The 27,075-nt window shown below is 40.0% G+C and overlaps 1 protein-coding gene across 2 annotated transcripts in view; it reads left to right on the top strand.

Annotated features, from left to right (window-relative positions):
* The first annotated feature begins 4,604 nt into the window (after positions 1–4,604).
* The window catches only part of LOC121503603 (TANK-binding kinase 1-binding protein 1-like), a 29,431-nt gene continuing 6,960 nt past the window's right edge, over positions 4,605–27,075 (top strand). Inside the window, exons 1-6 of one of the 2 annotated variants that reach the window (XM_041778084.1) lie at positions 4,605–4,737; positions 22,874–23,108; positions 23,232–23,363; positions 25,689–25,793; positions 25,870–26,020; positions 26,803–26,996. In XM_041778084.1, coding sequence (XP_041634018.1) covers positions 22,884–23,108; positions 23,232–23,363; positions 25,689–25,793; positions 25,870–26,020; positions 26,803–26,996 — 807 coding nt within the window. In that variant the 5' untranslated portion in view covers positions 4,605–4,737; positions 22,874–22,883. Of the gene's footprint in view, positions 4,738–22,873; positions 23,115–23,231; positions 23,364–25,688; positions 25,794–25,869; positions 26,021–26,802; positions 26,997–27,075 lie in introns of both variants that reach the window. The other variant, XM_041778083.1, reaches the window with a different exon arrangement.

The following is a 27,075-nucleotide window of genomic DNA, read 5'->3' as shown; positions in this document are numbered from 1 at the left end:
AAAAGGCCTGTTGCAGTATCAGTAGAACCAGCAGGGGGTGCTAAAGAGAAGGAAATATTTGCACCAAACGCTGCACTTCTTAAAGGGATACTTCAACATTATGGCAAATTTGCCCATCACCATAATTCCTATAGTCTTAGTAATAGGTTCGTTACCTTCAGTTGTCGGTGCAAGCGGTTTCTAGATCTGGGACTGATATACCAGCTGCACAGCTAATGCTATGGAAGCAGACGGAAAATGGTGCTTTCCCTCATCAAACTTATCAAATACACAATCCAACAACTCCAAAACACTCTCATGGACAAGTTGTGACCTGCACATTCACCACGCTATGAAATAATAACGTATAATTATGTAACATTAAGACACACGAAGCAAATACTCAGAACTATTTCATGAGTAAACCACTGGGCGGAGTGCAGCAGCCATGTCTGGAGTGTAGTTCTGGCTTTGCATTTAGCTTTAAAGCATCTCCGTCTTGTAATGTTCCATGATTATTTCATAGCGTGGTGAATGTGAAGGTCACAACTTGTCCATGAGAGCGTTTTGGAGTTGTTGGATTGTGTATTTGATGAGTTTGATGAGAGAAAGCAACATTTTCCGTCTGCTTCCATAGCGTTAGCTGTGCAGCTGGTATATCGGTCCCCCCAGATCTAGAAACAGCACCGACAACTGAAGGAAACGAACCTATTACCAAGACTATAGGAATTATGGCGATGGGTGAATTTGCAAAATGTTGAAGTATCCCTTTAACACCTGACCAGCTGAGAACCGCAGGTTTGAACAACCTTTGAGAATAAAATACAATAAAATGATGCTTTAAAATCTCACTCCTTATGGGGATTATTAACAGCAAACCGTTGTTTTCATGCCAGGGTGAAAGTTCAACTAATGTGGGAGAAAAGCGGCTAAAAGAATGCTTTGCAAGGAGCTCACAGTGTCCACCAGGAAGGCCACTTTTAACAGCTTTTCTCCCACATTATGTGAAATTCATCCATGAAACCAAAACAGCGGTTCACTGTTTAGTAAATCCGCCTTATGGAGGGCAGATTAGACGACCAGTTTAAAACAGGAAGTAAAGAGTGGAGGGTCTCAGAGCTGTTGGTCTCTATTTGTCATATTTTTACAGAGAGCCGCTGGTGGTGGAATTTAGACAGCAGGCATTTAAGAAACAGATAAAATCATGGCCATGTAAAGCAAGAACAGTAACATGATCACACAGAGATATGCAGTAGTAAACAGTAAACAGAACAATGAGAGAATGCTGTCAAAGAAGAGAGACTTTTTTTTTCAATCTAGATATTAATGTTTCTTTATTCAAGGTTTCCTGATCTCTTGTTTTGTCCTTATTTTCATCATGTTTTTATTTGTCTGTGAGTTTTTATGTTAGAATTGTGTGATTATGTACCTATTTTAAATTATGTGTATTAAAAAAAATAGAATCAAGTTAAACTCCAATTTACAAACATATAGAAGCTGTCAGCCTTATACCTGCAGTTAAAATAAAATACATAATAAGATCAATAGGAAAGCTACAGAATGAGGCTCAGAGTAGATACACACATTAAATAGTTGTACATTTACACCAATCATTGATCATCTGACATATTTGGATTAAATTGAGTCATTTATTTGTGTTTATGAATGTGTCAGTGATAAATAAAGCTAAATGGAGGCCAATGTTTAATTTATAAATGCAGTGAGCTCTGAGAGCTGAATGTAGGCCAGTGGAGCCAACGTGACTCACGTCTGAGGAGTCGACACAGTTAGCAGCAAAAGGACGAGCACAAACACACAACAGTTCATTCAGAACCACTGACACAGCAAATTAGAGCCGCTGTGGAGAGAGAGAGAGAGTCCAGCAGGGACTCGATTAACGCTCACACACAGGAGATGTCAGCTGTGCATGATGGACCAAGGAATTATGGGAGGACAGTTACAGTAGTAGTGCTTTAAAACGAGATATTCTACATTTTAATGTCATTTTTATACATAAATACCAACAGCTCAGTGTTATATAAAATATAAATATATGAATAATAGACCAAGATGTTTGATGGAAATTCATGAATGCATACTGGCAGAATGGAAAACTGTTCTGTGGTCAGATGAATCGAAACAAAGAACTCAAGACCAATATTTACAGACTGGTTTTGTGCCTTATATTTTTATCAGCTCAGCAGTCCTGGTCTTCTATTGGGGAAAGGTTTGGGTAAACATGGGCCTATCTTTAGTTCTGAGGGACTCTGCCTCTCTAAAATGCTCCTTTTATACCCAATAATATTACTGACCTGTTGTCAGTTAAACTATTTATTTGCAAACTACTCCTCCAGCTGTTTTTCATTAGTACCACTTACTTTTCCAGCCTTGACTATTTCAGCAGGACACAAACTACATCCATCACAACAGCATGGCTTCACAGAAGAGTCTGGGTCCTGAACTGGTCTGCCTGCAGTCCAGTCTGATCTGGCACGGAAGATCCAGGACTGTTGAGCAGCTAGAATTCTACATCAGACAAGAATGGGACAACATTCCTCTCCAAAAACTCCCGCAGCCTCACTTTCTATAACAGACTGCTGTTTAAAGAAGAGGGGATGCTACACAGAGGTAAACGTGGCCCTGTCCCAACTTTTTTGAAATGTGTTGCTGCTATTAAATTCAAAATGAGTTGATATTTTTCTTTAAATGGTAAAATCTCCCCATTTCTACTTCTGATGTTTTGTTTATGTTCTATTATGAATACTAGAAAAGCACTCTGGGAGTGCAGACCTCCGCCATCAGCCCTATCTCCCAGTAGTAAAGAATCCTATAAAATATTCCTGGATCCGTCCCCGTGTGCCCCCCACCACAGCATTCGCCAATTACTCCCTCCCCAGTGGGATGGAAACACAGCGAGGCAAAGCACTGGCTTCACCACAGGTTGACTGTCATGGTGGAAGCATTGCCTGACGGTGCCAACAGATGCTCTGACAGTCTCACCCATGGTTTCACTGGACGACTGGAAGTCATGGCAGAGGGTGAATATTCCTCTATTCCTCCCAGCATTGTGAGTATTCTCGCTACAATTCTACAACTTTTGGCCATTTTATAACTTCTTTTTTCCACTTTTATCCCATTTTTGCCCTTTTTCACCTTTTTGCCCATTTAAGCTACCTTTCATCATTAAATATCCCTCTTTTTCCCTCTTTTTTGCTCATTTTTATTACATCTTTTTGCCACTTTTATCAAATTTTTTGCCCTTTTTTAACCATTTTTGCCACTTTTTGTCCATTTAAGCTACCTTTTGCCATTAAATACCACTTGTTTCCTTTTTTCCCAATTTTTACCTCTTCTTTTTGCCATTTTTTCCCATTTTGCCCTTTTTCCCATTTTTTTTCAACTTTTTTCCCATTTAAACTACCCTTTGCCATTGCATACCACTTGTTTCCTCTTTTTTTGCCCATTTTTGCCACTCTTGACTGCTTTTTGCCCATTTAAGTCACTTTCCACTGATTTTTTTTTACTTTTTGACCATTTTCCCACTTTTTCTTCCCATTTTCACCCCTTTTCACCCTTTTTTTTTGCTGTGTTTTGACCATTTTGCCACCTTTAACCTATTTTTATTGCTTCTTCAAGCTGTTTTTGCCACTTTTCCGTCTTAGATTGTGGCTTTTGCAAAGGTATTTTTCAACAGTTTTGCTCTTTGGTTGAGTAACACTGCTCTACAGCATAGTCCCTGTAGTAACTATAAGTTTATCCATTTTGCTCAATGCACAGCAGAGGTTTGCAAAGCAAATCACCTTTTTTTCTGATTTATGGTTCCGCGCCTCCCCTGAAGATCTGTAGCGCCCCCCAGGGGAGGCCCACCTCACACTTTGAAAACCACTGCTTTAAAACATTCCTGGATCCAGACGATGATCGGGATCACTCCCAAAATCTAATCAGTTCTTCCTTATGCCATTTCTGACATTTCCTGAAAATTTCATCAAAACCCGTCCACAACTTTTTCAGTTATGTTGCTAACAAATTAACAAACCCACCTGATCACATAACCTCCTTGTTGGAGGTAAAAATATGGCTGTATGTGAATTGAAAATCATTACATTCTGCTTTTATTTATGTCCCAACTTTTTTGGAAGTGGTAGTACACAAACAGCTGTTCTGTTAGAGCAATTAAAGTAAATATGAATATTTTCCACACTGTAGCTAAGGGTGCTATCTTACCTCGGGGTCAGTGCGCTGCAAACTTGCATGGGTGCAGTTCTCAGAGCTCCAGCAGGGGGTGCTCATGTTACATAAAGTGCCTGTCCCATGGGAAACTCATAATAACTTATTATACTAAGCAGAATTTACACAACTAATGTGGTAGAATGAAGTCATTAGAGCCAAATGAGACGATGTGAGTCATCGACACTACATTGTTTGCTTTAGTTGCTCATAAATATTCATTAGTATTATTTCTAGTCTCTATCAGTGTAAATAAAATCTGCTCTCAGTAGTTTTGATTGAAAACAGAAGGATGAATGTCATTGTTTCTCTCTTTGAATATAACTTTATTAAACAGGCTGGGAGGACTGCAGGCTGCTCTTCCTCCCTGAAGTCTTCCTCACCCTCTCTCTCCTTGTGTACCTAAATGGGGGAGGGGGGACTCTCTCTCTCTCTCTCTCTCTCTCTCTCGCTGCTGATGTCAGACTCCAGTCATGTCGACCCTCCTCAGCACCATCAGCTCCATCCTGTTCATGGCTTTTCCTCACAGCCGTAAGTAAACCTTCTCCTCCATCCCTCTTTTCTCTCTCTCTCTCTCTCTTTTAGTGTCTGCCGCTTTCATCCGCCACGTTTCTCACGTTAAACCCTCGTTCGCCGGTAAAACCGAGCAGTTCGGTTCCCTCAGTGGGTCAGGATGGATGTTTTGGTTGCGCAGAGGTGGATGCGGTCTGTGAGGGCTCAGCAGTGACGATGGTAGGGAAACTGGACACTAAAACCACAAACAGGAGCGTTAGAGAGGAAGGAGGAAAAACGCCAGGATGAGATTTAAACTCAACCTCTGCAGAGCGTTTTAATGATTTTTATTGTCTTTAATTAAGATCATTTAATTTAATTTGGATGCATAAAGCCACAGTCTGTGATGATGATAACCCTTTCTGTCTTATTTCTCTGCTCTGAGTCATTTCAGTGAAGATAAACGGCATGGATACACGTGCTGCCTTCAGGTGCTGTCGGTTTTCCTGGACACATCCACACTTGTCATGTAAATAAACCGCAGAATACTGGCAGCTTCTTAGGAAGCAGCTCATTTACATCGATCCGTCTATTAATATATTACGGTAATAACAGCAACATTGAATAGAGAGCTGTGGTGTGTTTTCTGTATTCTGCAGCAGAGTCTCAGCAGCAGGGCTGCAAGAACAGGATGTTTTCTGCAGCTTTTTTACTTCAGACTTCATTTACAGCTGATTAATTATACAATACCTCTGATCTGGTTGTTGAATGATGTTTAAGAGCAGCTTTGCATGAATATATCCTTCAGTGGATGATTTAATTAACCTAAAGCACCAAATCCTTGAGTGAATTATGTAAGACAGGGACTAAAGACTGCCAGTATTAGAGGGCGAGCCAATTACTAAAAGTTCATTATTCCGCTAAACATAATCTTTCTGAGAAATTTTCCACTTCTGAATTTTTGAAACAGACATAGATTCTTTAGAAAAAGAGAGATTAATGATCAGAGTTTGGATGTTTTCAGTGTTTCACTGAAGGAAATTAACCCCGCAGAGCAGATCGATTCAGCAGACTACATCTCTGTCATCAGGCAAATCCATCCTCAAAGCTCCAATTCACATAGACTGAAGCGAACCAGCACTGTTCGGACCAGTCAGCTTCATTTTAGGAGAAAGACAGTAGCTGTGGGTGGAGCTTAGTTGGACTCAAAGACGTTTGCAAACCACTGATGATTAGCTCGACTGTAGCTTTAGCATAGCGCCTGTTTTACTAGAACCAGACCACGTTAACCCTCAGATCCTACTATGTCCATTTTGAGGACATTCATCATTTTTATCATCATTATTTTGAGTTGATAGTCACATTTTTATAGATTGAGGCATCAGATTTGGCCAAATTTATTATTTTTTTTCATATTAAAAAAAAAAAATGTGTTGCCCATAAAACTCTGCTGACGCCAAATAGCTCCATCCATCCTTGTTTGTCCAAAATCTGGACAATAGACTTCCGTTAAAAACACGTTTTTTGACTGTGTGTCTATGGCACCAAAACAACATACAGCAACCTTTTCTACGCAGTCACTCGATCACCAGGGCTCTAAATTTCACCATTCCACAGTGATCCAGCAGATAGTGCCAGCTTCCATGGACTCAGAGTGTTTGAAGCGCTATTTCACCCACTAAAAACCATCAGAATTAAATGAAAAAATTGGTGCCACTAGATATGGATGTCTGAGAGTGGGCTACATGTGTAAGGAAAAGTTTTTGTGCTCCTACGGGTGTGCTCGGATGTGAATCTGCGTCTTTGTTTACAACCGGACATGCCGTAAGTGGAGTGTTTACAGTCGAAAATGCTGCTTCCGAGTTCTGCAGTCTGGGACTAAGAAAGAGGGACATTTGGACAATTTCAAATTTGCCCTCACTTCATAGAAAGTGGATGGAAATGCATGAAGATGCACGGGTCCTTTCCATCAATAGGTAAGAATATATCATATCTCAAACATGCAGTAAATTTATATATGTGCGTAATCGCGGTCACATTTTGGTTAGAGGTGGAAATACGCGTGTTCATGATTCATATCCTATATATTTCCTCTGATTTTTTTATGCATGGACCTAAAATAAACCTAAGTAAGAAGTTGTTGAAGAGATTTGAAGCAGTGAAAGTTAATAAAAAAAGTGGCAAAATGATTATTTTATAAACAGTTATTTGCATGTCAGATTTCTGGACATACTGGCCTCAGCCATGCTTAAGATTACAAGGGAGCGAGGGTTAACCGTATGAAATAAAGAATAAAAACAACACTTAAAGCTGCTCATGATGGTAAAGATGTTTTCGCTCTTCTGCCGGCCTGCTTCAGCATGCGTTTGTAAGAGCTAAGAGGGAAAGGGTTAGCTCCTGTGTGAGTGAAAATACAACGGCTGCTAGCGGAGTGATTAGCTCTGACTTAGCCACGGCGGCAGTTTTGTCAGAACTGGACCACATTTCTTTATTAAGCAAAGGAAGAGAGCCACACTGAAAGCTTTTCATGACAGAAAAGATGTTTTCGCTCTTCTCCCGGTTTGCTTTGACATGGGTTTGTGGCCGTTAAGTGTGGGGTTAGCAAGTGTGTCCAGTGACCGCTGCTACAGTACCCGTTAGCTTGGATGTAGCAGCGATTTAATCAGAACTGGACTACATTTCTTTTTGAAATAGGGGGTCATCAACATTTGTACAAGGGCCAGCTTTTTCCTAATCAGGCACTTGGTTTAGTTGACATATTTTTAGTTTCTTGCAAATGCATGTATTTTTTAGAGTCTCTATATTGCAACCAGCCACAAGGGGGCGATTGAGATACTTCAGTTAAATGTTTCTGTGGCTGTCATGTTCTCCATCACTGGGTTAGATGCTAATATGCCGTGTAGTGGCAAAGCAGGAAAATTGCTCCTCCAAGACGCCTGTTTCCACCTAAAACTGCAGTTTTTATCAGAAAGAATGGGCCGATAAATACGTGTTTAACAAGTATTATATTTGCTAATACTGGCTGACAGGGATTTCTGAAAAATGGATGAACCAAAGCCATTCCTGATTAAACTGTTTCAGTCTCAGTTGTTTTGGAGCTGTTTTAATAGCTGTAGGGAGTAACAGATTTTTTCCTCTGCACATTTGAATTTGATAATATTCTTGGGGCCGGATGGGGAGATGTGTTGGGCCTGATGTGGCTCCTGAGCCGCCAGTTGAGTACCCCCAAATAAGAGTCAAATTGGAGGCTTGTCTTGGCAGAGAAGATTTTTTTGCACGTGTCCTGTCCAGCATTGGCATCAATCGTTTTCACCAAGAAGCTCTGCCGTTAACAATGGACGACAGCGGTAGCCTGACGCTCTTTTGTGATGATTTGTGGATCTTTTATGTCCTAATTTGAAATATTATTCCCAAAGAAACCTTTAGAAAGGGAAACTTTTTTTGTCTGTACATTTCCATTGCCCTTATTTGCAATTTTTGTCCTTTTTTGCCACTTTTAATCTATTTTTACTGCTTTAAGCCCACTTTTGCTATTTCTTATGTGTTTCTTATATGTTTTGGGATTAAACGACACTGTTTTCAACATTCTAGCCACCTTTTGCAGCTTTTTGACCATTTTCCCCACATTTTTTCCCACTTTAGTCACTTTTACACCCCTTTTTTTGCCATGTTTTTGCTGTTTAAAGGCCATTCTTTGCCACCTGTAACTCAATTTTTGGTCACTTCTCACCCATTTTTGCCACTTTTTCTCCCTGTTTGTCCACTTTTTACCCACCTTTTGCCATTTTATGCCCACTTTCTCCTTTCCACCCCCTTTTTTTGCCAATTTTAATCCATTTTTACTGCTTTAAGCCTACTTTTGCCATTTCTTTTTGCCTATTTTTAACCACTTCTTTCCCATTTATGCCACCAGTTTTTTGCTTCTTTTATCCTGCTTTATGCAATTTTTACTTTTTTGCCCCTTTTTCGCCCATTTAAGCCGTGTTTTGCCATTAAACAACATTGTTTTCAGCATTCTAGCCACTCTTTGCTGCTTTATGACCATTTTCCCCACATTTTTTCCCATTTTCGTCACTTTTACACTCATTTTTTGCCATGATTTTGCTGTTTTTTGGCAATTCTTTGCCACTTGTAACTCAATTTTTGGTTACTTCTCACCCATTTTTGCCACTGTCTGCCCTATTTGCCACTTTTTCTCCATGTTTTTCCACTCTTTACCCACCTTTTGTCATTTTATGCCCACGTTGCCCCTTTTTGCCGCTGTTTGACCATTACTTCCCACATTTAACTTATTTTTTTGCCACTTTAATCTGTTTTTGCCACTTTTCAACACTCAGATTGTGGCTCTTGCAAAGGTATTTTTCAACAGTTTGGCTCTCTGGTTGAGTAACGCTGGGGTAGAGTATTCTGGAGTGATGCTGACACAACAGCTGCTTCAGCAGGATGCACTGGATGCAGAATCAAACCATGCATTTAGCCCATTCATGTATGCACAAATTGCTGAAAAGTTCATGCTGAGCTGTATGTTTGAATGCAAATTTTTACCCCCAACTTTCCAACTAAGTTTACAGATGAAGTTAGAGTAGACTAACGTTGAACACAGCAGGAAATATGCAGGACAGTTCACCCTGACTGAGCAAGAAGGGCTGATCATTGTACACCATATATCACTGATATTGTGATTGTGTCAAGCTACACATGGCTCTGATAAAAAGGCAAAAAAATCACAGCAGCCTCTTACATCTGACACTGTTGCTTCATCCAACATGTCTGCAGACATCCAGACCAACTGCAGCTCGTCCCACAGGGATTTTCTCGCACTGAGAGGTGTTTTAACCACATCAGGACAACTTCAGTGGAGATCCTTCAACTTTTTCTGAAGTTACAGTAGAGCAGACATGGTCATGCATTTGTAGAATTGGATGCACTTTTTATACATGCATCCTGAAAATTTCCGGTAAACATCCAAACAGCCTGCCTGTAAAATCTTTCACACGCGACTCCTACAGCAGGAGACAAAAAAGGACCAATCAGCAGGGTCTGATGCTGTAATAAGTCTTTACCTTCATATCAGTGCTACATGTAGCTGCTACACTGATCCACAGAGAAGACACTAAGTATGAAGCAGCTTCATCAATCACACTTGGTTTTAACGATAGAGCTGTCGTCACCTGCTGGCAGGCTCACCCTGACTTCTCACAGAAGTTGTTCCAGATAGTCAGGACAGAAAGCTGGCGGTTTGAATTCACAGGTGGATCTTACCTGGAGATTTTGTGAACTATTCAGGAGCTTTTTGCATGTGTGAAGAGGCTGTTTGTGTCATTTTGCATGCTTTTCAGGCAGACATTTCCACTCCACTGCTCATTTTGTCACAGAAGTTGAGATGTAACACCTCGGCTCTCAGCTTCTCTCTGCGACTCTCCGTCAGATGTCTAAAAGAATAATAATATCACGGCTAAACTGAAGACTTACAGCAGTAATATCCTCCTAGATCCTTCTCATTTCTCTGATTTCAGAGCCGTATAGCTGATTTGTCCTTACTTTGCTCTTTATCTGAAAACGAGCCGGAGGTGGAGGTGGGTGGTCGACTCACTCGATCAGCTGGAGAAAGTCCAGTAAGGTGAAGGAATCAGAGCTTGTTTCACATGTTGGGATGAAGCAGCAGTTTGTAGATGGAGATGAAGGGGCTGAGAGAGCACGTTAAGGTGATGTTTGTGTGGGAGGAGAGGATGACCTACAGCACTACAGAGTGTGAACACGTCCTGGTGGGAAATACAGACAGAAACAAGGAGTAAAAGGGTTCTTAATTGTCCTGACATTTAATATGATGTAGGAAGAGGAGCGCAGGAAAATAAGGGGGAAAAGGACTGCTCTTAGAGCAATGAGTAACACACTTAATGTTTTATTTAATGCAAAGAAAATCCATATTTAAGTCGTTATCAGTCGAAGGAATGAGCGCTGTGTCTTAAAGTGGGATTCTGAGGGCGTACGGTGGCTAGAAAGAGACAAAAGCTGCAAGTTAAACATCTCAAAAGACTCAAAAAAGTTCTCAGAAATTCAAAAACACAAAAGTAAAATAAGAAAAAACTAATACAACAAGAAAGAAACATGCAGCACATAACAGAACAAATGCATGTAAAGGAAAGGCTCTGCAGATAGGCTTTTACTACAGAGCTCCTCCAGGCCTGCAGGGGGCGCTACGCAGAGCTGATTGCAATTATATAATGGAGAAAAAAAAAAAAACACAAAAGAGTTTTATTCCTGGCTTCCTGCAGCTCGTTTTTCTTTTGCAGAATGCTTCTGTTGTTGTGTTTGATTTGAGCTTTTTTAAGACTTACAGTTCTGTGTAGGGATGGACCATGCTGGACTTTTGCTGTTTTCCTGTATGCCAATAATTTAATTAATTTTATCCAATATGGGGCTGCACGGTGGTGCAGGGGTTAACACTGTTGCCTCACAGCAAGAAGGTTGTTGATTCGCTCCCTGGTCAGGGAAGATGCAGATTGTTCTTGTGTTTCAAAAACATGGGCCAGATCTGGCACCGTGTAGTCTCTAGTCCAGTGGTTCTCAAATGGTGTGGTGAGGCACACTAGTGTGCCGTGCGGCAAGTCTAGGTGTTCCTTGGGAATTTGTACAACCATACGCCATTTGTACATCTTTATGGCAAGAACTGTAACCAGGTCTGCACACAGATCTGGCTGGACCCCTGAACAACAAAAAACCAGAGAATGGGGCCCTCCCCAGGTGTGGTTTGTTGATATCAGTGTATGTGTTGCATGAACAGCATTTTTGCCAATTTTTTATCACTTTTAACCTCTTTTTACCAATTGTTTGCAAATTTTGATCATTTTTTATCACTGCTTTGCTACTTTTTAACCCATTTTTGCCACATTATGCCAATTTCACCAATTTTTTGCCTTTGTTTGGCTGCTTTTTTTGCCTTATTTTGCCATATTTTTCTTCACTTGTAACCTATTTTTACTCACTTTTTGCCACTGGTTACCCATTATTGCAACCTTTTTGACATGTTCACTACTTTTTGCCAATTTTAACCCATTGTCTGCACACTTTTTTTTGCCAATTTCACTACAGTTGGGCCATTTTTGCCAAATTTTTCATCACTTTTTACCCCTTTTAACCACCTTTTTGCAACTTACAACCCATTATTGCTACATTGTGCCAATTTCACCTATTTTCGCCTTTGTTTGGACACTTTTTGCCCCATTTCTTCATCACTTTTAAGCCATTTTTACGACTTTTGCCAAGTCTTTCTACCTTATTGACACTTTCAATACATTTTTGCCACTGTTAACCCATTTTTTGACATTTTTGCCCATTTTTTTATTTTGTTTCACTACTTGTTGCCCAATTTCGCCATTTTTTGCATCACTTTTAACAATATGAATATGGTGCGCCTTGAGATTTTGGCTTCAGTGTGCCTTGGGCAAAAGAAGTTTGACAACCACTGCTCTAGAGCACCTCTTCTTTTTGCACTCCTAGCTTGCATGTCCAGATGCATGCGTGGGTTCTCTCCGGTACTCCAGCTTCCTCCCACCACCAAAGACATGCCTGTTAGGTTAACTGGTGACTCTAAATTGCCCGTAGGTGTGAGACTGACAGTGCCTGGTTGTCTTTATATGTCAGTCCTGTGATGTACCCAGCCCCTCCATGCACATTTTAAAGTTTTTCATTTTCATATAAGCTCATATGAAGATCGTTCATCCCTAGTACTGTGCAGAACTTTTAGGCATGTTCGGGCCAATAATTAAGACTGAGGTAAGGCGTAGATGTGGCGAGTAAGGCTGCTCACGGGAAGGAGGATTGACACAACCCCGGCCATGCTCTGGATGTCGCCGCATGTCAGCAGGAGCATGGGAAAGTAGTTAAAAAAAATAACAAATAAAGTCCACACCTTTAGGGTAAAGTAAGGGGTGGATGTGGCGAGTGAGCACAGCCAAGAGTACTGTCAGGGCGGGGAGGAGGGTTGCCACGAGCCTCTGGTCGTGCTCTGGATGACCCAGGAGGTAGTAGAACCAGGGCTGAAAAGGCACTGACAAAAGAGATGCTGTTGAGCTTGACCTTGGCTTGACCTTGCATGTGTGCCAACACATGTTGAGCTTGACACCCCCATCCCTGCGTTTTGGCTCATTGGTCCATGCAGTGAATGCCCTATATGCCTAAAACTTCTACACATGACTGTATTTTTGGGCTTTTCTGCCTTCATTCAGTCAGGACAGTGGGTGGAGTCATAAACTAAAGAGAGAGAGAGAGAGAGTAATGACATGCATGATCTGAACCCCAGCTGTCTGTTTTACTCCTAAAGTATACCCCCCAGTTTTAGCAGCTCATACCAGTAGAGGATAAATGGCCTGATTAGTGGTGCAGTTTGATATGAAATAATGAGTGAAGCTGTCACTTCATTAAACCACACCTGTAAATATCACTCTCTCTGACTGGGGACGAGCGAATCAGCTTCAAGCTGTGCTGCATGGATCCACCTGATGACAGGCTGTAGTCTGCAAAAATAATGAACTCTGCAGGGCGATGCAACAGTGAAATAAGCGTTCACAGTTATACCAGTTCTGAGTGACCTCTTCAGAAAGGTTTGTCTGATTAAACGTGCTAATGCTCCTCCAAACAGCCATCGTTCATCCGCTAGAACAGTCAAACACTGATTCTCTGTCCTCATAGTGACCCGTCTGTTACTGCAGCAGAACACCAAGTTCCACTACATCTCTCTCCTCTTTTATCTTTACTCTCCAAACATCAGATCTAGTCTGTAAGTCTCTGCTCACTGTACACACACACACACACACACACACACACACACACACACAGACTACATTAGCCTTCAGCTGAGCTCACATAGCAGCTCTCGTCCTTAAGGCCCCCTCCTCCTCTTTTCCACATCTTTGCCTCCGTTTAATCGTGATCTATCTTCCTCTCCTCGTCTCTAAGCAGCTCGTGTTTTTCATCAAGGACGACTTATTTTCTTCTTTGTCCTCATGATTATAAAAGGAGCTGATGTTGATGAGAAACTTCTGTACTTTAGAACATTCTCTTTAACATGAAACTTTATTTAAAACCACTGAGACGTCAGCACTTATAGAAACATTCTCTTTAACATGAAACTTTATTTAAAACCACTGAGACGTCAGCACTTATAGAAACATTCTCTTTAACATGAAACTTTATTTAAACCACTGAAACGTCAGCACTTATAGAAACATTCTCTTTAACATGAAACTTTATTTAAACCACTGAGACGTCAGCACTTATAGAAACATTCTCTTTAACATGAAACTTTATTTAAAACCACTGAGACGTCAGCACTTATAGAAACATTCTCTTTAACATGAAACTTTATTTAAACCACTGAAACGTCAGCACTTTATTCTCCTTAACATGACCTCTGACCTGTGGAGAAAGGCAGATGTGTTCAGATGTTACAGGATTTCTCTCTCTGATGTGTTTATCTAAAGTCTTGGATCACTTTGTGCCTAAACACTGGAGTTTAAATAGATGTCCTGTTATTTCAGCTGAAGGCTGATACTGGTGCTGAAAATCTCTCAGTGATTCATAGATTCAAAGATGGACGATGATCTCAGAGCTGGTCAGTGGTGTAAAAGTTCACTGAGGTTTGGGTTGTTTGATGGCTGAGAGTTTAAGTAAGCCGTCCCTGGCTGGGATTAGTTGATGATGTCAGTGCATATGTGTTTGATCATTAGCATTGGTGTTAGCATCCTGGCTAACATTTTCTTCATTTCGGAGTTGTTTCCACACATTTTTGCCACTTTTGTCAGTTTTACTCTATTGTTGCAGCTTGATGTTTTCACCTCTTTAACCCTTTTTTTGCACTTTTTTACCTCTCTTCACCATTTTTGCTGCTTTTGTTGTTTGCTCTTTTCTTTTTAAACCATTTTTCACCTTTGTTTCCATGCATTTTTGCCCCTTTTTGCCTTATATAGGCCATATATGGCCATATATGCAATTCTTATCCCAATTTCTCTCGTTTAGTCATTTTTTGGCACTTTTTGTCAGTTTTTTTTTTTCAAAATTTTACCATTTCTTTCCACCTTTTTGCTTATGTTTTGCTATTTTTAATCCATTTCGTCACTTTTTAACCAATTTTCACTATTTTTTTCGTCTTTTGACCCTTCTTGCCTCTCTTAGCCCATTTTCTGCTGCTGTTTTTGTCCAGTTTTTGCCACTTTTATTCACTTTTCACCATTCCCCCACCCATTTAGTCGTTTTTTTTTATTTTATTTTTATTTTTTTGCCCCTTTTTCCCTCTCTCAGTTAATTTTTGCCATTGCTATCCAATTTTATGTCTTTCAACCCATTTTTTTTGCCACTTTTTGCATATTTTTCCTGCTTTTATTCCATTTTGGCACTTTTTTAACGAATTTTTTACCATTTTCGCCTCCCTTCTGTCCCTTCTCAGCCCATTTTCTGCTGCTGTTTTTTTCCAATTTTTTCCACTTTTGATCAATTTTCGACACTTTTAAACCAATTTTCACCATTTTTTCTCGACCACTCTCCCCTTTTACCCTTTTTGCCTTTATTGGTCAATTTTTGCTATTGTTATCCCATATTTGTGTATTTCACCCATTTTTTACAATTTTTTTTCTTATTTTACCTGCGTGTCATCCATTTTGGTACTTTTAACTGCTTTTCACAATTTTCTCCACTCTTTTTATCACTTCTTGCCTTTCTTAGCCCATTTTTGCTTCTGTTTTTGTGCAATTTTTGTCACTTTTAATCAATTTTCAACACTTTTAAACCACTTTTCATCTTTTTTTCCTCACCTATCCTCCCGCTTGCCTTTATCAGTCAATTTTTGCCATTCTTATTGTGTATTTCAACCCATTTTGTCATTTTTTCCTTATTTTTTCTTACTTTAATCCAGTTTTGGTACTTTTTAACTGCTTTTCAACAATTTTCTCCACACTTTTTATGAATCCTTTCCTCCTTTAGCCTGTTTTCTTGCTGCTATGATCCAATTTTTGCCACTTTTAATCAAATTTTGGTATTTTTAAACCACTTTTCATCCATTTCTGCTGCTTTTTGCCTTTATTAGCTCATTCTTGCTCTCTGAAGTCGACCTCATTTTCCAAACTGTTTAGATCCATGTCCCCATCCACATAGTTAACATGACCAAGAAAGGTAATTCTAATATGAAAAAAATGTTTAGATTTTGAAAAAGGCCATACTGTACTACCGCATAAATAAATATAATTCATGTTTTGTTGATCAGAGTGGTTATTGTTCAGCTTAAATATAGATGATAGTTTTCACAGCCTAATTTTACAATGAACCATGATTTTCCTGACCTCCATGGCCCCCCAGTATGGATGGAGCCCAGAAACTCCCCCCTTTATGCCCCCTTATGGGTGGCCTTGTCAGCAGTAATCAGGAAGTGAACTGGCACCTCTCCAGCATTCAGACCCATTTCCAAACTTTGCACTTAAATAAGAAAACCTTGAAGTTTCTAAACTAAGCCCCAACAGGCTGAACTGACTGCTCTTAGAGAGAAACACTTTACTTCACCTATGCACAACTGTTGGGTGTGCTCTTTCATGTGCATCGCTCTTAAAAATGACATTTTCATCCCCATCTTCTCCTAACTCAGATTATCTTAAATTTTCCTGTAAGTAGAAATTAGTGGGGCAGCAGGAGCTCACAGTAGACAGCAGACATGAGGACAGCAACGGTAAACTCAGAGTCAATTAACAACCTAAAAGTCAGACATAATGAAGAACAATGCACAAGTCAACAGTAAAAATCCACTCAGAATTCATGCAGAGATGGAAATGACCAAATAATGCAAAGTGCAATGTGGAGTCGTGCAAACGGCCCGTTTAAATGCACGATTTAAGAAATGTTTTGCATAAAAAATCCTGGAAATGCTGCAAATTTTAAAAAGGCACTAGCAAATAAGTTTTTACTCCTGCAGGGGAAGAAGTTGGCGTATCAGTAAAATCAAAGTGTGAGTTTTGCAGTGGAAACACATTTAGTGAACAAACAATGAAGTCTGTGAATTAATAGGATTAAGTAAGAACCCGGGCTGTTACTAGAACTCTTCCAAGAACACAGACATGTAGAAAAAGCTGTGCAAAGCTCCTCTGGACTCTTTAGGCTCTTCTTCTTCTTCTGTGGACTTTCATGGTTGTTGGTATTCATATGAGAAGCAAAAACACTGTAAACTGTGAATTCTCTTCTGTCATTCCTCTCCATCTCTGTTCAAATATTTTTAAAATCTCTTTCAGTTAAGTTTACATCCTCTGAATATTTAAAGAGCACGACCCTTTATTGGAGAAACACAAAGCATTATTTCTGTTTGCATGGCTGCAAACTCTGCCGTGAAGAGGCAGTCCACCAGGCTTCATGTTTGACTGCAGGGGATTGTGGGTAACGTGGCCCGTTATTCCATTAATAAATGAAACAACCATGTGATGGAGACATATGGCCCCGCTCCGATCTGCCCTCAGCCGGCTCCACGTGCACGTTTGTGTGTGCGCTCCAAAAAAGAGTCGGCAGAGCCGAGTGAATCGAGGAGAACGTTGAGGAAGAGAGAGACAATAGACACAGGCAGTGAGTGGGCTGAGTGTGTGTGATACAGAGTCTGTGGGCTGGAAGAGTGGGAGTTCTCTGCAGAGAGATGCTTTGACCTCCCTGTAGCTGCAGCTGCCTCTGGGCTCTACACACAAACAGGAACATGGAGTACTAGTGGATCCGTTTCAGCTCAAATGAGCCTGAAATGTCCTCACAGATCCACCAAAACCTCTCTGTCACTGAGGATTTACTCAGAGCTCACCCACATGTCCAAAAACATCAATGACAATATTCGTCTCTCTCACTAACGCACATTTTCAAATCCTGAAAACTAGATAAATTTTAGGTTTTGTTTTCCTCTCGCATGGATGCAAAATGAAGAGCTAGTATGAAATCTCTGGTTATGATTGGCTAGAAGGTGGACAACACCTAGAAATACCACCAACCAAGGCCGCTCATAAGAGGGCAAAAAGGGGGGCCCAGCCACATGGGGGCCCCATGGAGGTCAGCAAAATCGTGGTCCTGTCCAAGTTAGGCTGTGATAAACATATTTCACCTTTACCTGAATATTAACCTCCTAAGACCCGGCGTCCACGTATGAAAACATGACATTTTGGCTTTCCTACATTATAGCAATCATTTTTAGTATTAGAACTGATGTCATAATTGTCCAAAATGTCCATTCCAGTTGAAGGTATTTGCTTAAATGTTCTGGGATAATTTGCTGTTTGGATATTTTAGGGAATTTGCTTGAAAGTTATCAAAGTATTTTTATGGAAATTAAGAGGACATGTTTGTATATTTTGGAGGGTTTCATGGCTTTGAATTTATTTTTAAATTTTTTATGCATTGTCAAGGGAATATGGGGAAATTATTACCAAATTTGGGGCGAATTGGATTGGGAATTTGGGGTTCACGATTGTTCACAACTGAAATTTTCAGCATTTTTCTTAGAAACTTTAGAGGGGTTGGGTTGTTTCCATCATTTTCACGGCATTGTTGAGAATGTTTTTGAAAATTTCTAGAATTTAACAAGAAATTTAAGGGGGAATTTACTTTAATATTTGGGAAATTTTCTTGCAATACTGAGGAATTTGCATGGAATTTTTTTTCAGTCTTTAAGAGGAATTTTCACTGAAAGATTTGAGAACTATCTAAAAAATATTTGGGTACTTTTCATGAGATACTTTAAAAATATGTTTAAGGATTTTCAAAGACTTTTTTTAAAATAAAGAATTTTGGGGGTTTTGGAAAGGAAAATTTCCAAGAAATTTCTGTTCAGCAACAAGACTGATATTTTCACTTATCAGACCGTATTTATCCCAAATAAGTGGGAGAAAATAAAATAACCTCCAAACAAAGGCTCAGGTCTCAGGAGGCTAACCATTCTTATCAAGCAACATATTTATTTATTTATTTATTTTATTTTATTTTATTTATTGATGCCATAGTCTTCTTCAAAATAAAAAAAAACCTCTTTTCTTAAAGCAGAATTAAAATGGATTTTAAGTGGTGAATCTTGGTAAAAGTGACAAAAACAGGCAGAAAAATTATGGAAAGAGTATTATGTGTGGTAAAATGGCTTAAAAGTTTAATTGGCAAAAATGGGCAAAAAAGTAACATCATTATAAAGTGATAAAATGAAAAAAGGAAAAAAATGGATTTAAAGGAGCAATAACCTGCAAAAAAAAAAAAATTAGAGAAAGGGGATTGCATTGGCATAAATGGGTTAACAATGGAAAATATTGGTAAACCAAACATGAACTGCAGTTAAAATTTGAAAAAATGGGCAAAGAAAGTGGTGGAAAGGGGTTAACAGCTGTGTAAATGGCTTTACAGAGGAAATAATAGGCAGAAAGTGGCAAAAACAGGAAGAAAAAGTGGTGAAAATTGTTTAATTTGTGGCAAAAAGGCTTCAGAGTTTTTAGAAATCGGCTAAACGTGGTGAAATATAATCAAAAAATGTATAAAAGGAGGCAAAAATTGGTTTAAAGTGGCAATAACTTGCAAAAAAATTGAGAAAAGGGTTACAGTGGCAGAAATGGGTAAACCTAAACTAAAATACAGTTGAAATTTGGCCAAAATTTGCATAAAAAGTGGCAAAAAAAGGAAATAGTTATTAAGAAAGTTAAGAAATAGTTAGAAAAGAAAGTGGTAAAAATGAGTGGCAAAAGTAGTGAAATTAGATTTTTTTTCAAACTAGCAAAATGGTTTGAAATCAAATAAATGTGTTTAAATTTGTGGCCAAATGGGGGCGGGGTGATCATAAGGGGATAAAATGTGGGCAAATGTGGAAAAAGGACCAAAAATGGATGAAAAATGACAAGTAAAGTGACAAAAATGGGCAGGAAAGTGGTGAAAAATGTTTTATGTGGTATAAAAGTGGCAGAGGTAAATAATTTCTCCATCAGAGCCAACGACAGCACACTCATCAGATCCAGAATGAAGTAACTGTTAGCTAGGATGCTAGCACATATGCTAATGATCCAGTAGCCAATCAAATCCAGACTGAGCTCACATTCACTTCTGAAAGTGGACTCAGATGGTCCCTAAGTCTAGTTTTCCCTGAGCCGGGTACTCCCTGAGCCCAGTACTCCCTGGGTCCAGTACTCCCTGGGTCCAGTACTCCCTGGGTCCAGTACTCCCTGAGCCCAGTACTCCCTGGGTCCAGTACTCCCTGGGTCCAGTACTCTTGCGTTCACACAGACCAAATTGAAGCAACCTTTGAGGCCAGATGTGGTCAGTTTCCTTGATGTGAAAGCAGCGTCAGTGATGTCAGCCACTGGCTTTTGAAGACTTTCATCCTGAGATCGTCAACAAAGCTGCAGAGAAAACGGCAGCATGTAGCGGTAGATCAGCTGAGACGGGGTCAGGCCAAAGGTCACCACGCTGAGTGAATACACTGAATAGTTAATAGTTTTTTCTTGTTTCCTCTGAGCCGTATTTATGCTGTTCTGGTGTCTATGGAAATGTCGTCCTACACTGCTGATGCTCTTCAGTGTGGAAATGTAACGGCGCTCGTGGCCGTCCTGTAGCTGTGGCTGTTTGCCGTTCTAAAAGAGGAGTCGTGGCTGTAGAGGAGCTCGTGTAAGATGTTCATGTATGAAATGTTAATGTGCTGCAGAGCGCCTCTCGTCTCCCGCGGCTCCACAGCTGAATAATCTTCCACTTGAGGCCGCGTGTACTTTTTATTTTTTCATGTGTCGTCCGTATAAACACGAGCTGAAACCTCTGGAGTGGCAGCTGGAGGCTGATGTACTTCTGAATGATGACACAGCAGTCATGGAGGCTTTTTAGAGAAGAGTAGGAACACAAAGCTGACAGAGGTGTTAGCGCTGTTCGTGGACTGTTGTTTTAAAGTTAGCCTTATTTGGCAGATACCCTCCCTTTATTGTTGTTTATTTGTTTTTGAGCCAGCAGAGACCCTATAGTAGCCCACATGGGCCACCAAGGTGTTTATAAGAGTCTGCAGATTCTTGATTTCCTGGATGATCCTTTAAAGCAGGGGTCAGATTCTGGATTTAGGTCTGACCTGAGGGGCTAGCAGGGTCAACATTTAACCATAACTGCCGACCTCATTTTCACCAGTAATAAAATATGAAAACAGCACTGATGATAAATCATTTGGAAACTCAAAAAAGTAAAAATGATGAGTTTAAAGGCTCAAATCTGAGATTAAAATCCCAATTTATTGGTTCAAAACATCAGAACACGATATTAAAAATAGAAAATAATGTTTTTAAACAGCAAATATACAAGGAGAAAGTTAAAATTATACGTTTGAAAGGTCAAAACATGAGATAAAATTTGAAATCATTTGTTTAAAAGTCAAAATATGACTTAAAATTTGAAATTCTGAGTCTGATAGTTTAAAATATGGGATTAAAAAGCCAAAATGTCAAAATATGGGCTAGAATTCAAAATGATAACTTGAAAAGTTAAACATATGATTTAAAATCAAAATTGGGAGTGTCAAAGGTAAAAATATGATTTAAAAAGGGTAAAAATTCTGAATTAAAAATGTCAAATATGAGAAAAAAATTGAAATCATGAGTCTTAAAGTCAAAATATGACTTTAAATCTTTTGAATTGAGGGCTTATTTCAAAATATGGGATTAAAAAGCCAAAATTAGGAGTTGAAAATCTCAAAATATGAGCAAGACTTCAAAATAATGACTTAAAAATTTAAAAATATGATTTAAATTCAAACTTGGGACTTTAAACAATAAAAAATATGATATAAAATGTAAAAAATGAATTTAATGTATTAATGAATTTAAAATGTCAAAAAATGGGGAAAAAAAATTGAGATCATGTGTTTGAAAGTCAAAATATGGGACTAAAAAGCCAGGGAGTAAGGAGTTGAAAAGGTCAAAATATGACTTAAAATTTTAAATTGGGGATCTAAAAAATAAAAATGTGACATATAAAGTCCAAATTATCAGTGGAAAAGGTCAAAATATGACTTGAAATTTAAAATTGGGGATCTGAAAGATAAAAATGTGAATTACAAAGTCCAAATTATGAGTCAAAAAGGTCAAAATATGAAATGAAAAGTCAAAATCATAAATTTGAGACGTAATCTTGAGATGCAAAATTGAAAATATGAAATAAAACACAAATTAATATTTTCCTCACATTCTTGACTTTTTATGAAATCTTGTTTTCAGATATTTAGCTTAACAAGGACATTTTAAATAATCAGGTTGAAGTTTACATTATTATACTGGAGGAACTCTGCAGACCTCATAATACAAATATGATAAGATCTCGCGGGCCGGATATAATCGTTCTGTGGGCCGGATTTGGCCCCTGGGCCTTGAGTTTGACACCTGTGTTTTAAAGGTACAGTATGTAGAATTTTTGCACTGAAATGTCGACATAACCTTAAAAGTGACTTCTTTATGTTACATGCAGTAATTTGCAGAGTTATTAGGCATGCATTGGCCAAAAATGGAGGCGGGGGGGGGGCAGCTGGAATCAGGGATGAGAGACATAGAAAACAGCCACAGGTCAGACTTGAACTGCCTAACCGTGAGGCCTCTGTGGATGTTTTTCTGTTGGTTCCATCAGCATCAGTCTTAGTAATGCCGTTGATGGATATGCAGACGGGTCAGGGTTGCATGCACGGTGCATCGTTTTGGTCTTTGAGCTGGTTAAAACCAGGACAGGGGCTGGTCTAAACCAGGACATATCAGTGATTTATAGATGGTGTGAGAACAGGACCGTCTCAGTCTGATCCCCTTATCTTCATTCCAGTACAGATTCCTTCAGTCTGATTTTGTGTTGTGAGATTTCCCTGAATAACTGGAGCCTTTTCTGTCTTTTTTTCTGCCGTGATAGCGAGGGTTCAGGTAGAGGAGGATGTGTTTGTACAGCAGCAGATGGAAACAGTGAACCTTTGCCTGCCGGGCTCTCTGAGCTCCTGGCTGCAGTTTAAACACAAACACACACTGTCACCTCTGCCAAAGCATGGGGCTGGCATATTTACGTCCATTAGCTCCCCCGCTGTGTGAGGTGGAGGGAGTGAAGTGACTCACTGAGCAGATGTAAACGCTGTGACGTCAGGCGCAGGATTCACCTCCTTTCTCTCTCTCTCTCTCTCTCTCTCTCTCTGCAGCTAACTGACGATGGATCTGTTCCGCAGAGGAGAGCTGGGGCTGCTGGGAGGAGGAGAGGGGCTGAGGGATGATGTGGGTGTGTCCGGGATCAGCTGGACAGCCAATAGGCTGCCGGACGACATGTACCCGGCGTCGGGGTTGGCTCTGGCTGCTGCCTATCATGACATCAAGACGAGGCTGGCGAGTCTGGAGAGAGAGAACAGCAGCATCAAGAGGAAGCTCAAACACTACGAGGTCAAGGTGGAGAGCAACACAAACACAAACATAAATGTAAACATCGACAAAATCTGCACGTTTCAATATTAACGCTAGCATCATCCGGTCGTTAAATCCCTCCCATCTCTTATCATCCTGTAGTTTCCTATGATGAGTGATTTTGGAGAGGACAGGATCATGTGCTGCTCCTGTGAGCCAATCATCAAGGACACCAGCATCATCCAATCAGAGACCACCAACCTGCAGCAGAGGATCAACTCCCTCACTCAGGAGGTACCTTAAAGCAGGGGTTCTCAACCTTTTCAGCCCATGACCCCCAAAATAAAGGTGCCAGAGACCGGGGACCCCACGGAACCTGGAGGTGGTTCAACACCGCCATGCACTATTAAGAACAGTCATGTGTGGACAAGGCCGTCCATAAATGGGGATGAATGGGAGAGCTTTCTGGGGCATAGGCCAAACTGGGTGACCATGGAGGTCAGCAAAACCATGGTCCATTTTGAAATTCAGTCTAACCTGAATAATCACCACTCTTAACAAAGAAACTAATATCATTTTAAAATAATTTATGTAGTTAAAAGGTTTCTTAAAATGTATATCCTTTTTGATAAAAAAATGATTTAAAGGGTTTAAAAAATGCTAAAATGGGTTAAATATGACAAAAAATGGTGAAAAAAGGCAGTGAAGTTGACTTTAAAAGTAGCAGAAATGGGTTAGAAGTGGCAAAAAATTGGATAAAAATGGCAAAAATAGGTTAAAGTTACAAAAATGGGCATAAATAGTGGTTAGGTGCTAAAATGGGTTAAATATGGCAAATAAAATGGTGGAAAAGGTGGTGAAGTTGACTTTAAAAGCGGCAGAAATGGGTTAGAAGTTGCAAAAAATTGGATAAAAATCGGGAAATGGCAAAAATGGGTTAAAGTTACAAAAATGGGCATAAATAATGGTTAGAGGTGTTAAAATGTGGCTGAAATGGCTTTAAATTGGCAAAAATGGGTGGAAATCTGGGGAAATAGGATGAAAAATTGATGTATACCAGCAATAAAGGGTTAACTGGGAAAGAAAAAATAGGCAGATATTGGCAGAAATTAGTTAAACAAGCAAAAATAGGCATATCAAATGGTGAAATGGGGTTAAAATGCAAGTTGATAAAAGGAGTTAATAGCGATTATTGGTCAACAGAGGCAACATTAAGCTGAAGTGGCAAGAATTGATTTAGAAGTGGCAAAAACAGGGAGAAATAAAGTGGTGTAAAGAGTTTAAGACTGACAGAAATAGGTGTTAAAAGTGTTAAAATTGGTGGGAAAAATTGATTAGAAGGGGTAAAAAATTTGACAAAATTGGTGTAAAGTGGCAACAGTGTAATTCAAAACATATTCTTATTTTTGGGGGGCATCTGGAGACCCCCTCTCAGTGTCTCGCAACCCCAAAGGGAGTCCCAACCCCCTTGTTGAGAACCAATGCCTTAAATAACAGAACAAATAAACACAACATTTGAGACACTAGAAACCTGAGAAAAGACTTTTACCCTTTTATTGATTTTATAAATCAATCATGGTCAATATAATTTAGCTAGTTCAACAGAGAGGTCCAGCCAGCTGGTGCTAGTAGTCTAACAGTCTGCAGTGAATGTGTAGTAGGCTACCATTACACCATGAAGACAAAAGAACACCCCAAGCAACTCAGAAGTTTAAAAATACATTAAAATGCATAGATATTTGTACAAATGACGCAACATTTGTCACTTAGCTTGCCAGTTAAGGGGGCCCTGTGTAATATTCTTTCTGGGGGCCCAAAATCCCTAGCTACACCTCTGCTCACAGTCAGTGAAATGGGGATCACCTGAGGTCAGTGAATGTGTCTCAGTGATTGTAGTATAAAGACACCTGTGTCTGGTTAATCAGTATTCCTGGCTGCCATTGCACCATAAAGACAAAAGAACACTCCAGGGAAAAGGTTATTGAAAAGTACAAGTCAGGGGATGGAGACAAAAACTGAGTGAGCGTGCAAGAAGGAGACTAGTGAGAGAGGCCACCAAGACACCTATGACTATGAAGGAGCTCCAAGCTTCAGTAGCTGAGATGGAGAGACTCTGCAGACAACAACTGTTGGCCGGGTTCTTCACCAGTCAGAGCTTTATGGGAGAGTGGCAAAGAGAAAGACACTGTTGGAGAAAACTCAGATTCAATCTGGACTAGAGTTCACCAAAAGGACTGTGGGAGACTCCATGGTCAAGTTTGGTCTGATGAGACCAGAATGGAGCTTTAACACTGACATCACCTCAAACACACCACCCACACTGTGAAGCGCTGTGGTGGCAGCATCATGCTGTGGGGATGCTTCTCAGCAGCCGGTCCTAGTAGGTTTAACCCTACAAGGGGAATATTCTCGAGAAGCCGAGTCAAAGCCTAGACCTCAATCCAATGGGGAATTTGTGCTGGACTTAAAAAGGACTGGCCATGCAAACTCAGAACTGAAACTCAGTGAAACATTGAAACTAATCCAGTGATTTGAGGCTTGAACAGGACAGATGTAAGCCTGGCTGCAGCATTTTTTACCATCTGTTTATGGGTTTCTCCTTTGTCTTCTTTGTCTCAGCTCCAGAAAAGTAAAGAGAGAGAGGAGAGGCTGGAGGAAGTCATTCAGGCTTATGAGAAAATCCACCTGGAGAAGAGTAATGTCCAGAGAGACCTCGACAAGATGGTAAAAAGAGCACGTCTGAAATTAAGCTCCAATGTTAAGATTTCATGTTTAACGTTTGTGCTTTTGTGCATGTCAGACGACTCTTGCAGAGCAGCACGTGGAGCAGATCCGCAGTCTTGAATCGGCTCTCAGACAGAGAGAGACGTCTCTGCAGAAACTCAGCGCTCAGCTGCACAGCAAAGATTTACACCAGGCTCAGCGGCAAGTCGGCCTGGATGTACCCAGAGGTGAGTCCAGAGTAGATACTTGATGATGGCAGAATCAGCACTAAGAATGAGGGATGGAACGATACTTAAGAACAGTGACTCTCAACCACTATTTAATTCCCTTTTACCACTATTTATGCCCATTTTTGCCACTGTAACCCATTTTTTCCTTTTTTTGGTTATTTTTTGCCATGTTTATCTAATTTTTGCCACTTCGAACCCTTTTCTGCTACTTTTAAGATCCTATTTCCCAAAATTTTTTTTTTGCCATTATTAACCCATTTTTTCAATTTTAACCAATTTTAATTGTTGTTTTTTGTTTTTTGTTTTTTTTTACAAATTAGATTTCCATTTCTAAGAAGGCTATATACTCCACAAATGATTTAAAAAGAGATTTGTTTCATTGATGAGCGTTTTGTTTTATCAGGTTAAATATAAAATATGGTTTTCACAGCTTAACTTTACAATAGACCATGACTTTTTGACCCCCATGTGCCCCCAGTTTGGCTGGGCCCACAGAAAGCTCTCCCCTTTATCCCCCCTTATGGGCGGCCTTGTCTGCACATGACTGTTCTTGAATTGTGCATATTCTTGTGCATGGTTGTGTTCAACCACCTTGAGGTACAGTGGGGGTCCCCAGTCTCTGGCACCTTTATTTTGGGGGTCACGGGCTGAACAGGTTGAGAACCTCTGCTTTAGAACACATTTAGAGTAGTTTTAAATCAGGATACTTATCTTCAAAGCCTGATTTATTTATCACAAACGTACCAAAAAGGAGATTTTATTGGGGTTTTTTTGGTCAGAGGGCCGCGGGCCGACGCTGCAGAGCTCTCGCAGTCTGGATGCTCTCTCCGACCTGAAGCTGCAGCGCCTGGAGGCGGAGCTTGAGGGGGCGCGGAACCAGGCGGACGGGGCGTGTAAGAGGGAGAAGGAGCTGAGGGCGGAGCTTCAGAGGCTGCAGCAGGAAGTGGCACAGCTACGGGACGCTCAGAGACAGGTACGCCTCACCAGTGATCAAACCTGAACATGAATGTTTGTTAGCCACCACAGAAGAGGAAGTGTGACTTTCAAAATAA

The sequence above is a fragment of the Cheilinus undulatus genome, linkage group 21 (genome assembly GCF_018320785.1).
Source record: "Cheilinus undulatus linkage group 21, ASM1832078v1, whole genome shotgun sequence".
In the NCBI taxonomy this organism is placed as follows: Eukaryota; Metazoa; Chordata; class Actinopteri; order Labriformes; family Labridae; genus Cheilinus; species Cheilinus undulatus.
This window is presented reverse-complemented; position numbering and strand designations above follow the sequence as displayed.